Source organism: Patella vulgata, chromosome 4 (assembly GCF_932274485.2).
Source record: "Patella vulgata chromosome 4, xgPatVulg1.2, whole genome shotgun sequence".
Classification (NCBI taxonomy): domain Eukaryota; kingdom Metazoa; phylum Mollusca; class Gastropoda; family Patellidae; genus Patella; species Patella vulgata.
In genome coordinates, this window is record NC_065882.2 from 76,518,387 (window position 1) to 76,532,093 (window position 13,707).

At 39.3% G+C, this 13,707-nt stretch overlaps 1 protein-coding gene across 4 annotated transcripts in view; it reads right to left on the reverse strand.

Moving 5' to 3' along the window:
• LOC126819428 (prostaglandin E2 receptor EP4 subtype) overlaps nt 1-13,707 on the reverse strand; it is a 71,171-nt gene that overhangs the window by 2,726 nt on the left and 54,738 nt on the right. For 3 of the 4 annotated variants that reach the window (XM_050547453.2, XM_050547451.2, XM_050547452.2), the window contains exons 2-3: nt 7,436-8,679; nt 153-871 (exon numbers count right to left, since the gene is read on the reverse strand). In XM_050547453.2, coding sequence (XP_050403410.1) covers nt 153-871; nt 7,436-8,350 — 1,634 coding nt within the window. In that variant the 5' untranslated portion in view covers nt 8,351-8,679. Of the gene's footprint in view, nt 1-152; nt 872-7,435; nt 8,680-10,674; nt 10,833-13,707 lie in introns of those variants that run through there. The other variant, XM_050547454.2, reaches the window with a different exon arrangement.

The window sequence follows — 13,707 nt, forward strand, 5'->3', positions numbered from 1 at the left end:
GGATACTGCAAAAACCCTTTCGTTTAGTACACATCACCAGTGACGTGGTAGGCCTATATATTTACATACTTATTTTTAACTTTAACAGTTGGTGTGCAAAAACACTTTACGTTTAGTACACATCACCAGTGACCTAGTATATATTTACTTACTTATTTTTAACTTTAATAGTGGGTGTGATATCTGAATGTAGGTCCTTGCTTCCTAGTAAAGATCGGCTTAGTTCAGGGCTGATACTGAAAACACCGGAAGTGGAATCTCGCGCCATTTCAATACAAGGTGCATTACTGGATAGTAACATGTGACTTGTTTCATCTTGGTGTATGTCCTCTTCTATCATATCACCACTGTTCATATCACTTACTGAAACCAGGGGTAAAACACGATACATATCCACATATATACCCTCAGGTGATCTCGAACTCGTATCTCCTGTTTCATTTGAAGGATTATTTGGGGACTTTGTCACATCAGGCATGGTATGTAGACTTTTAGAGGATCGAGTTCCGCGCATTACGTCCGGTAGAGTACCACTGGTGCTGTTACTGTGTGTGGCGTGCAACTTCCGGAGCTGCTGACTGACTTCCGGTGGTAGATCATTCGGATCTGAATTACCAACGTAATATTTCTGATGACATAATTGTCGTCCCACGTGAACATATTGATTACAACGACACTCAGATTGTTCTCGTGGCGGACTCGTAGAACAACAAATCTTTTTGATAGTTTTATGGACGCGTTTGATAAATGTCTTCCTCAGTAGGATGTACAGCCAGGGATCCAATGTCTGATTTAAACTGGCCAGACGAATACACAACAAACCAACAACAGGATTAGGTTTACCAGTTACCAGGGTTATAATGATGTGACTCTGTAAAATATAAAAGGATGTTTACAAGTGATAAATAATGTAGAGCAGCATGTTCAGGACAGCAGGAAATTATTAACACCACATAAATAACAATGGGGCATCCTTGTTGACATTCTAACATTGATTCAGATAGAGTTCACAACAACAACTGTTCTCTATCGTGGATGTCAATTTCCATTATGTGTTAAGAATGATACCAGTGGCGGATAAAATACAAATTTACTTTATATTCCGTTTCTATGAAACGTGTAACTTTGAGGTTTTTTTCTTGTTGACGTTTTTTTCTTTCTTGTTGGGTTGATGAGGTCAGATCTAAATATTAAGACCACGTGTAGATTTCGCCAAGGCCACGAGATGTAAACAGGGTTAGGGCATGTGATTATTGCCAATGATTGTGGGTAAGAAGGGTTCGGATAAGGTTAGATCTAACCGGGTTGATGGATGGTGAAATTGAATGTAATACTCGGGTTCACATATGCGCCACTCCAATTTTTCGAATTTTCTCGAGGAGGACAATCAACCAAGCACCCCACCCACACACCCATGACCAAATATCCTGCGTTCGGTTCTAACGATACGCAACAGAAGGAAATAATAGATAAAATACAGTTGATGCCAAAATATAACCTAACCTAACTAAAGACTAAGGGCATGTTTGACATCGAGAGAACCCGGCGGGACGATTTACCCAATACTACCCAATACCACACCAATACCACCCTAATATCACTATATTTTCAAAAATAGTGAGTTTTATTCGGGGGAAAATTATTATGTTGTAGTATTGGGTAGTATGTGGTGATATTGGGGCGGTATTGGGTAGTATTGGGTAGTACTGAGTAAATTGTCCCACCCGAGAACCTATTACAGATTCGCGATTGAATCTCTAACAATATGCGCGTAGAATATTTTTATCTGTTAATTTCTATGACTGTAAATAATGCCATGTTAGAGAGAATTTCGTCTGTACAGCAGCGGTGTTTCGGCCATCTTTTCTCCATAATTCAACTAACAAGTTACCTTAGTTTTTTCGCACTATCCGGAATATTGGACAGTTTTCTTCTCAGTCACACAGGCTTTACCCTTATAGGTGGAAAAACCGAAAATGACATTGTAGCATCCTGGATTATCCCGATTATCTAGGATTAAAGTGTTACCTGTTGCGTCACATATCTTTGTAATGTGTGTTGATTAATATGGATAAACGAGGCGGAGATTATTTTAATGTGTTCTGATGTCTTGAATCTTCTTTATGTTGTTGAGCTTTGATACGCTAATATTTTAATCTTCCTAATCAATCATTCACCAACCAACATTCTGAGAGAGAGAGAGAGAGAGAGAGAGAGAGGAGAGAGAGGGAGTGAGAGAGACAGATATACTTGACATCTAATGTTCACTTAACACAAACTAGATTATATGCCGACTAACATACACTGCAATTTTATTTCAATAATTCGCATCCGGGTAGGAGATTTTAGAAGTGTGTGGGTTGGGAGGAGAACACGGCGTAAACCCACGAGGTTAGGCCAGAGACCCTTCTCCTTGTCACGTACAAGTGTGAGATCGAACCAGACCTTAAGATCTAAAGCGAACAAGTTAGATCGCATGGCCACCCCTCCACTCATTCGTATATATGCATAACGACAAAAGAAACATTTGAAATGGTTACGTACGATTTGAAAACAAATGCTCTTGGATTCAAAAACCAAGTGCTATCCATTAAAAAAACCCAACACGATGATTCTTAAAACTGACAACTGAATCGCTTACAATACACAATTTAATTTATCAATCCGGATAAAATCGGACGATGGTTAGTCGGGTTCCGCAGTGATAATATTATAGCGTAGATATCCGGTAACAAAGGGAAACTCTTCGCCTCGTCTCCCCACAGGACTTTGTACTACGATACCAAAACCGGATTGAAGCTGTGAAGGAAATAGATACATGTATTAGATAAGCCCCAGGCATAAAATACTACAGGAAATTGATTGAAACCATGGACAGGTGACAAGTTCATATGGAACTTCATTTATCTGTTTAAAAGAGAGAGAGAGAGAGAGGGAGAGAGAGAGAGATGGGGTCTAACGTCCACTTGTCGACACAAACTAGGTAATTATTTCAATAATTCTCTTTCGCGTAGGGGTCTTTAGCAGTGGGAGGAAATCGGCCAAAGGACCAGTGGAATAGAAACAAGCAGGGAATAAAAACCACATCACTTGCTCCAAAGACAGGCCTAGTTATCCAATTCACAAGCGTGAACCATTCGGCCCCCCCCCCCCTGTTTAAAAGGCCTCCATTACATTATAATTCCATTGCACAGGATTAACTATGTTGTTTAAGACAAAAAATATCGTTCGAGTGAGAGAAGGTTTCGAACTAAAGTATTTATATAAGGCGTTTCTTTTGGGGATTAAAGAATATAAGTAATAACCCACGAATCTTCAACCCTGTGAGTCTTCAGAAGTGTTGAGTAACATGTAAGTGTTAATTGACCCAGACAACCAATGAAAGCTTCAACCTTTGTACTCCGTGCTCGTCTTTTTAAGGAAAGTGTTGGGAACGTGTAAGTGTTAATTAACCTAGACAACCGATGAAAGGTTCAGCCTTTGTAGTTCATGTTCTTCTGTATAAAGAAAAAGACTTATGGCACACATCTAATGCAAGCGGAAGATGCACAAATCATCATTATATTGAGCTCAAAGGATGGGTTTTTACGCCATGCCCGTTTTGAATACGACTGTCTGTACGAATCTATTAACTTCTACATCGAAAGCTAAATGGATAAATACTGGTCTCAAATAACACGTTCAATAGATTTTATGCGAATCTCTTTGGAAAGAAATGTAGAGAAACTTTGTCTGATGAAAGACAAATATACTCAGCAGAAAGACTTCTTAATCCGCTTGATCTAGCCCAAGGCGAGGTTTTGGGTCCGTGTTCTAAATTTATTGCAGTATGTCAAGTAGGTTCCCTTGCGGTTCATACACTGCCTGAAGCACGGTCATTTCATTTATTCATTTTCAGACAGAAGATCTTGAAGTGCTTAATAGACGCACCAAAATGTTCCATTCTCAAACAAAGGTGGACTGGGAAAATCGAGTTGGCGCCATGACCAGAGGCTAAACTCGCCTTGCACATGTTTTGTATCGAGAAAGAATATGTTTAAGATTGGATACCAATATGAAACCATTTCTCATGTTACCCACGGTATTTAGCCTTTAAGAGATTAACTCTTAATATGAATTGTCTGCCTCCTACTCAAGTACATAAAGCTATTCTGACGTGTATATCTATTTCAGCCATCAGTATAAATATCAAAATTTTTCTATATACAATGGTGGCGCAGCGTGTAAGGCAATGGCTCACTAATAGGAAGATCCAAAGCCTGATCCAGGTGTTGGTCGAAAAAGTTCCTCTGGGGTTTTCCATCCTGGATTCCCCGACAGCAGTGCTGAGCGGAGCGGGGTGAGGTGAGGCGCTAGCGAGAGAGCAGTGTCTATCCGAGAAACCGTGTACACCTTGACACCTTAAACGTTTGAATTCGTCTTAAGAGTATGCCGTAACTAGGTCATTTCGGGACTAACATATGGTTTAATTTTTTTATTTCAATAATTCGCTTGCGCGTAGGGGTCTTTAGCAGTGGGAGGAAACCGGAGGACCCGGAGAAAACCCACGAGGTTGGACAGGCGACCCTACTCCTTGTCACGTACAACCAGGGAATCGAAACCACGCCAGTTGACTCAATGACAGACCGTATGATACAGCGCGCGCGTGCTAACGATTGAGCCATCCAACCCCCCTTCTATCCAAGAACCCGTGTACACCTTGAACGTTTGAATTCGTAACGCTGCTGTCCGGACAATACGTCCCTAATAGCACGCTGCGTGGCATATGTCCGTCTTCATTAGCTCAGGTGCTACAGAAAAGTAGGACATTAAACCTCCTTTCATTTTAACAGAGAATTCACGATATACGCCTCCTAAACTGATACTGAATCATTAAAGACCAGTGAATGTCTAATAATTATGTAAAGTTCACATCCTACATCAGTCGTTATATATAATTGGTTTTCATTCGGAGTACCGGAAGTCATAATATGTGTAGTACGTGCTATTGCAATCCTGTATGACGTCAGAATTGGACAAATATTAATATAACAAGTGTTATAGTGATGAGTATTAGTTTCGTAGAAAAACATTCGTGGAACTGGAGGGTTCTATATATTTGCAATATGGAAATCTATACATAGGCCACCTTATTTGTTTTGAATCATCACGGTTGATATAAGAAATGAAATGAAGTCTAATGTTCTGTACCGAGTGTGCTAATGAAGACGGAGCTTGATATATAACTAAGTATGGCGTTATACCCATTTCAATTCATATTTATAAAAACATTATGTTCTATAATTATAAATTTAGTATATTATAGAATGTATTCAAATTTCGCCACAGAGCGCTATAACTTTTATATTAAATCTATGAAATATGGTTCAGATTATTACTCAATAAAATTGAATTGTTTCTAAAATTATTATTACCCTTATAACACATTTATTATTGTATGAAATTGATGTTATTTTATTTTAATTGAGCACTGCCCATATACAGATATTGGCGTCATAGGCCCACTGTTTTTCGAATTTTCTATTCTAGAATTGATCGAAAGATTTTTGCAGAATCATTATTTGGGATATCATAGGTTGAATGAACATCAGATATACAAATTTTTATCAACCCATTTTCTCATTAAATACGGAAGTATGCCCAACTTTTTCGGATTGCGCGAAAACGGAGGTATTGAGAACAAATCGGTAATGACCACCTGCTTGTTGGCATTCTAAGAACATCTAGTGTAAAATCAACCGTCTTGGTACAGAAGTCTATGTAGTAGTATTGCTCATAGCAATACAATCTAGTTTCAACAGAAATGAAATGAAATAGATTGGGGTTAACGTCCTACTGTTCTGCTTCGAAATGAAATGAAATGAAATGGAGTTTAACGTCCTACTGTTCTGCTCCTAACCTGGGCTAATGAAGACGGGCATACGCCAAACAGTGTGCTATGAGGGAAATTTTGCCCGGACAGCGACACTATGGCCTACTCTTATATCGAATTCTAACTGCCAATGGGATCTTTTACGTGCATGCTAATGTGTACACGGGACCTCGATTGTTCGTCCCATCCGAACGACTATACGTTGCCTCTTGCCAGGCCCTCGGTCCTGCACCACTGACAAGAAGGAACCACGCCTGAAAATCCCGATAAACTTTCTCGGCCAAGAAAGGAATCGAACACGCGACCTCCATAGTTTCAACGTTCATGCGACACACACTAGGTCATTTCGCGACTAACATATGGTTCAATTTGGGTTTTTTTTATTAATTAGCTTGGCCGTAGGGGTCTTTAGCTGTTGGAAGAATCGGGGGACCCACAGAAAGCCCACGAGGCTGGACAGGCGACCCTACTCCTTGTCACGTTAGTTTCAACAAGGTCGAAGTAGAAAGCAGAACGTTTTACGACCCCACGAGAAAGAGCAGTTTATTATTGTTACAGCCCTGCCAAAATATCAAACCGTGAGTTACGCGTGACATTGTAAAATTATAACGTAAATTATTTACTGACTAATACTACACGAGTAATTCGCATTGCGTGGGTTATATATAATCATCAACTCCTACCAAAATAGCTTACCAATTACAATAAAAATACTATAAAAAATGTTTAATTTGCCGGAACATGATGTCAGTGGTATACATATATATATATATATATATATATATATATATATATATATATATATACAATTACGCACCAAGAGAGGCGATCCGCAGTGACTCAGTGTTCGATCCCGGTGCCGGCCGCGATTTTCGTCGGGATTTTCCGGTGTGGTTCCCCCTTGTCAGTGGTGCCGGACAGAGGGTCTGGCTGGAGGGCCATAAACCGAGCTCGCGTGTATACATTGTCGTGCCCGTAAAAGAACCCTTGGCAGTTTGAATTCGATAACGCCATAGCGCAGTTGTCCTCATTAGCCCACTCGGAGCAGAACATGTTGAAGTTAAAACCTCATTTCATCATGAGAGGTGCCCAAAATGTACAGTAGAATCTGTACGAGCATCCACTCAAGGGAATTTTATGAGTGACCTCTTAATGAAAATATCTAAGTGTTTGTCAATGATGATATCAAGTAAATTACACAATTACTCACCATGAGAGGAACCCAACAAATATACACAATTACTCACCACGAGAGGTGCCCAACATATATACACATTTACTCACAATGGGAGGTGCCCAACAAATATACACAATTACTCACCATGAGAGGTGCCCAACAAATATACACAATTACTCATGAGAGGAACCCAACAATTATACACAATTACTCACCATGAGAGGTGCCCAACAAATATACACAATTATTCATCATGAGAGGTGCCCGACAAATATACACAAATACTCACCATGAGAGATGTTCAACAAATAGACACAAATACTTAGCCTTGTCCAATAAATATACACAATTACTCAATACACAAACGAATATACACAAATACTCACCATGAGAGGTGCCCAGCAGACGGCAAATATAGTAGTAATGGCCGACATTAACCAGATCATCTGCATTTCAACATCCCGCTGTTTCTGTTTTTTAATCTGGGCCTGGAGTCGCTTATTTTCATCCAGACCTTCCATTAAACTACTACAGATACTCGCTGACCTTTCTTTATCCTGCTGTATCTTGATATATCTCACTCTTAGCAACGACACCATCACATAACCGTTACAAAACATCATCAAAATCACAATTAACAAATTCAAAATGGAATAGCAATAACCATATATGGCCGTTAGAAGTTCTTCTGTATGGAAGTTCAGAAAGCACCAAGTGTGAGGATACTGTAAAGTAAATTCCCCGAATCCAAATAAAGGCAATGCACCGAATACTAAGACGAAGGCCCATAGTACAAGCACCGTTATACGCGCATTTTGTGTCGTACAATATTTAGAATAGAAATAAGTGCATTTTAAGGCAAGGAATCGTTCAACTGCCATTGCACAGACTATTAATGGTGTTGATAATCCAAAACATACCATAATAAAGGCATTAAATCTGCACAGACTGACACCTCCAGGCATTTCACGACGGTTGATATAGGCAGCGATGGTGACAGGGGTAGTTAGAATGATTCCTGTTAGATCGGTCCAGGCTAGAGCCGCTACAAGCGTATAAAACATCATTCGTCTAATCTTTCTCTTTGTTCGGTGTAAAACTATTAAAGCCAATACGTTTCCCACAAGTCCTGCTAAACACATAGTAATTGGGGATATAATTGTAGCACCGATGGCGTAATGGTCCACCGCCGTACCATTACTGCTCTTGTTGACAGTTCCAGGAATCACCGTCTCTACAAGAGATATATTCATAGTTACCGAGGCACCGATATTAACGGTATATCCCACTGGGTCTGTCATACTAACAGGTATTTGTGTCAAAGACAGCAATATATCCGATTTAGACCCGTCAATCAATCACAGATTTACATGCTTAGTCGGTGATTAGGCCCACGCAGCAAACAATTTAGCTGACGCGCACTGTCATAAGTTGAAATACCATAGAAGGTTCTGTTGGAATTAAATAATCCATGAAACTACCAGTCGATAAGACACACACACTATTAATTAATCAAAATTCAGGACCGCACACTTTGATTCATAAGCAGACATGTGTTTCAATAAAACTACCTCCTGGGATTTGTCTCCCGTCTTGTTTAATAGTTGACTCTCTTTAACACCCGGTTAACCTGAAATAAACGGAACGAAATATTGATTTGTTATTACAGGTGTAGATCTTGTTAATCTTACACGGTGTCGTCGAAAGAAAGATTGAATTGGTGGGGTTTAACGTTCTAATGTTCTGAACCGACTGGGTGGGGAGACATGGTGGCTAAGTGAGTAAGACGTTGGCTCGCTAACCTGGAGGTCCTTGTTCGATCCCTGTATTGGCCGAGAACATTCATCGGAATTTTCCGGCGTGGTTCCCCCTTGTCAGTGTTGCTGGACAATGAACAACGTATAGTCGTTCGAATGGGACAAGATCCCTTGGCAGTGCGTTATGAGTGAAAAATTTCCCACACACCCAACTGTCATTGGTTCGTTTGCGTGCTCACCAATGAGTACACGGGACTTCAGTTTTTCGTTCCATCAGAGCGACTACGCGCTGCACCACTTACAAGGGGAATCACGCTGCAAATCCCGAGGATTCAACACCAGAATCGAACCCTAGACATCCTGATTGGTGAACCAGCGCCTTGCGCACTGAGCCAACGTAACTCCCATTGGAAGACAGTAGGAACGTGGGCGTTCTGACAATCACATTACCCAAGATACAATTTTAATGAGAACGTATTTTTCTTTTTTAAAACTAATATTAAGAGGCAAAAGTAAAGTGGCGACCTTTGTCTCTCCATCACATAAAGGGAAAGTAGGTATTTTTCTGGAACGAATTCCGTATTTTTTAGAATAACATGTTTCTCTGTTTCTGGTCTAAACCAATCAAAAATATAATTAAACCCGTCTGATAACGACTTGTTTTTCTCTAAAATAAAATCACAAAAATCTAATAAATCTGTCATCAATTTACTTCATAACTACAAATTAATTCACGTTGCATGTAATGACTGTAATAAAGTTGTGCCACCCTCGCAATCATTTATGACTTTAATTCAACAGATATATGAGCTTTCGTGCATGCGTATGGATTCATTCAGTAATCCAATCCGTATTCTCATATACGATATTCTCCGTAACCAGTAGCGTGCAGAGAGAGGAAGAGGGGGCGACGACTCATGACATCCATTTAAGTGATTATCGCAATTACAGATACATTATGGGAGATTCGATAACGAGTTGGCAGTTCTCACTATAATAGTTAGAAACTAGATAATGTGAAGGGAATATGCTGAATATTTCATTCAAATTGATCCACTATGAACCGAGAACTAAGCGGTTGAAATTTCTGTCTAGCCTCGATCATCATTACTTAAGTCAGTACGATAAACAGCATAGTCTCGATTATCCAGTAAATCGGCTCATAATCCACTAAAGATCGCATGCTAGCATAACAATCTAGAGTTGATTATGGTCTGGATAGGTTAATTAATGTCTAATTAATAATTTAGATAACATTTCAGGCCTAAAGAAAGACCTGCAATAGACAGATTTAGCTCTTGCATAATGTATTTTTAACTTTGTAGAATAAGCTGTCTTGCTTAATTTGAATAAATATCTTCCTTTCCCACATTTCTCAGTACCAGACACGTGAGTATACGTGGGTATACATTGTAGGATTCCGGCGTGGTTCCCCCTTGTCAGTGATACAGGACGGAGGGTCTGACAACGAGAGCTGTCTAGTCGTTCGGATGAGACGAAAAACCGAGGTCCCGTGTACACATTGGCGTGCACGTAAAAGATCCCTTGACAGTTGGAATTCGATATACGAGTAGGCCGTAGTGCCGCTGTCCGGGCAAAATTTCCCTCATAGCACACTGTATGGCGTATGCCCGTCTTCATTAGCCTAGTTCGGAGCAGAACAGTAGGACGTTAAACCCCATTTCATTTCATTTCATTTCATACACTGTAGGAGTTGACACTGGACATCTTTAAACCAGCGCACTCCACTGTCCGTAACAAACAAACAATCTGTAAATCCAGATATCTGCCTTACATATAACTCACAACTTCAATACATATCCATCATTCTGACACGCATAATAAAAAGTTAACAGCTTCAAACATACCTCGTTAATTCATATCCGCTCAAAAATGTTATTTCCGAACCAATGGAATTAGAAAAGATAATATTTCCTGGGTATAATGATTATGTATTATAGACGGCTCCGGCCGGTGATAACATGGTATCCTGTGATGCATATTGGTTTTGCATGTCAGCAAAAACCTGTTATTTTCTATTGATTTAGTGATAGAAATGTTGAAGAGGAAAATGTTCATATGGTACATCACGTGGTATGACGTGTCAACAAACATATACCTGATAAAGCGACACACCCTACTCGGTGTAAAGTGGTTGTAATTAAATTTTGGTCATAGGTAATATACGCGACGCTTATTACAACTACTCCGCCGTGGCTCAGTGAGTAAGACGTTGGCTCGCTAACCTGGAGGTTTCGTGTTCGATTCCTGGCAAGGAACAGCGGATAGTCGTTCGGATGGGACGAAAAAACAAGGTTCTGTGTACACATTGGTGTGCACGTAAAAGATATCTGGGCAGTTGGAATTCGATATAAGAGTTTACGATCTCAATTAATGTAATCTAGAACTCCGATTCTTCTGCATCAAGAATATAATGTGTGTGAGAGAGAGAGAGGAATGGGGTTAAAGTTCACTCGACACAATCATTTCAAGACGAGGATATGGTTACCTTTGACAAGTGTGTTGGGGGGGGGGGGCAGAAAACCCGGAGAAAACACACGAGGTTGGTCAGGTGAGCATATGCCTTGTCACATACAACCGTGGAATCGAAACCACGCCAGTTGACTCAATGACAGACCTTATGATGCAACGCGCATGCGTTAACCATTCGCCTCCCCAGAGATTTTAATGCGTGTAATCTTGGCACTGTTTCATAAGTATTCTTTGAAGTCTACATAAGTATATGAGACCTATATTCATTGCTCTTTTTAAGTACAAACAAAATATCAAATGTCCCCCCGAAACAGATGGCAAACTCAAACTGAAGGAGTTGATCCAATTACACGCATGTTCCGAAATATCTAAATCTACAGATGCTTTGTCCAAACACTTGATTGATAATGCTGACAAAACAAGTACATCGTTAACATAATGCTAGCAAACAAAACTAATGTGCCAGAATCATCTGCATCAGGATGAATCGAGTAGGTCAATTATCCAGAACTATTTATCATTCCATGAAAGCGACCAGGAGATAATTACTACCTGGATGTGATTTAACAACTAGCTCCATGTTTCTACAAGATAAACTGTTGCTTAGTTCATTATGTTTACCATTGATAAGTGCTTGAGCAGTCTGCACACAAGAGATCCGTCTACTTCATACTTCGAGAATGGATCTCTGCCTTAATTGGCCGCCATATCCAAAACAAAAATTAGTATACTGTTTTCACAGTTTTGTAATGCGACTGTTCTCCGTTTTAGATCTGTTATACACAAAAAGACCAAATAAACTTTTTTTTCAATTTTATTAAATGGAAGCAGAGTAACTACTTTTATACAATTCTCGAACTATAGTCGATTTAGGACTTAAAATGTCGGTCAACTAGCTTAGTGTCTGTCCTCAAGCGGAGCTAACTGTAGACAGACAACCTACGTTTAGTATGGTATTTGGGGTATTGGCGTGAAACAAATTATTACGCTTCGCACCAAGAATTTATAAAATTACAAACTAAAAGATGATTTACATACTGAATAGAAAACATCGACGAAAACATGACTCGTGTTAAATATCCATAAATATCATTTAGATAATCTGATTAGAACACAGATCCTATTTCCTTTCGTTTTTTATAGTTCAAAATTTCATTTTAATTGTCTTTACTACACTAGGATTTGGAAGAGTTGTTAACATTGACGTGTTCTGAATGGTGTATGTGTGTGTGTGAGAGAGAGAGAGAGAGAGAGAGAGAGAGAGAGAGAGAGATAGGGTTTAACGTCCACTCGACACAAACTAGGTCATTTCGGGACTAACATATGGTTTAATTTTATTTCAATAATTCGCTTACGCGTAGGGGTCTTTAGCAGTGGGAGGAAACCGGAGAGGACCCGGAGAAAACCCACGAGGTTGGACAATGGTGTGAGGGCTTAGCCAATGTATAATGGATGCAACTGGAAAAATGTATAAATGTTTGATTATGCGAAATGCATTCAATAAGAGTGCGAACTCAGAAGAAAAAAAATCTTTTAACCATAAGGAAAAACCTTTTATACACCTTATTACATTTATCATGTAATCATTAAAAATTGTTTTACACATTTTAATAGTTTAATCATAAAATATCACAAAAAGTTACATCATAACTGCAAATTAATTCACATTGCATGTTTAATCATAAAAATGTGCCATTGTGATTCAGTTAGACAAAGAATTGCAATACACATTGACAATTCATGAAAAATAAATTCCGAAGAATATTTAATGGGGTTTATAATTGGAAACATAATGATTAGACTCAATTTTTAATGGGAATTTTGGAGGTGGACGTCAGAACGAGATAGTCAGAGAATTGGGGCCCTTTGTTCTGAAAAAAAATCCCGAAGAATATTTAAAGGGGGTTTCTAAATGAAAACATAATGATTAGACTTAATTTTTAATGGGAATTTTGGTGGTGGACGGCAGAACGAGATAGTCAGAAACTTGGGCCCCTTTGTTCTGTCAGTTTGTACCAAACCTCCAAGGATTTTCGGTAATTTTCCAACCCTGGCATACCCTGGGAGTCAACAATGTACCCGATTTTCAAACTTCCTAGCAAAATAGTTTTCCATTACAGAAAGGAAATTAAAGATGCCATTGCGCCAAATTTTGCGATATGCGTTGTGCCAAAGCTGAATCATTTATCTTCCAAATGCGAACGCACGACACTCCTAAGACGGATGATTCAGACAGTTCAGAAATGAAATGCAATGCAATAGGGGTTAACCTTCTACTGTTCTGCTCCGACTTGGCTAATGAAGACGGGCATACACCATACAGTTTGCTATAATTGCAATTTTGCCTGGACACTGGCGCTATGGCCTACTGTTATATCGACTTCCTACTGTTAAGGGTTCTTTTATCT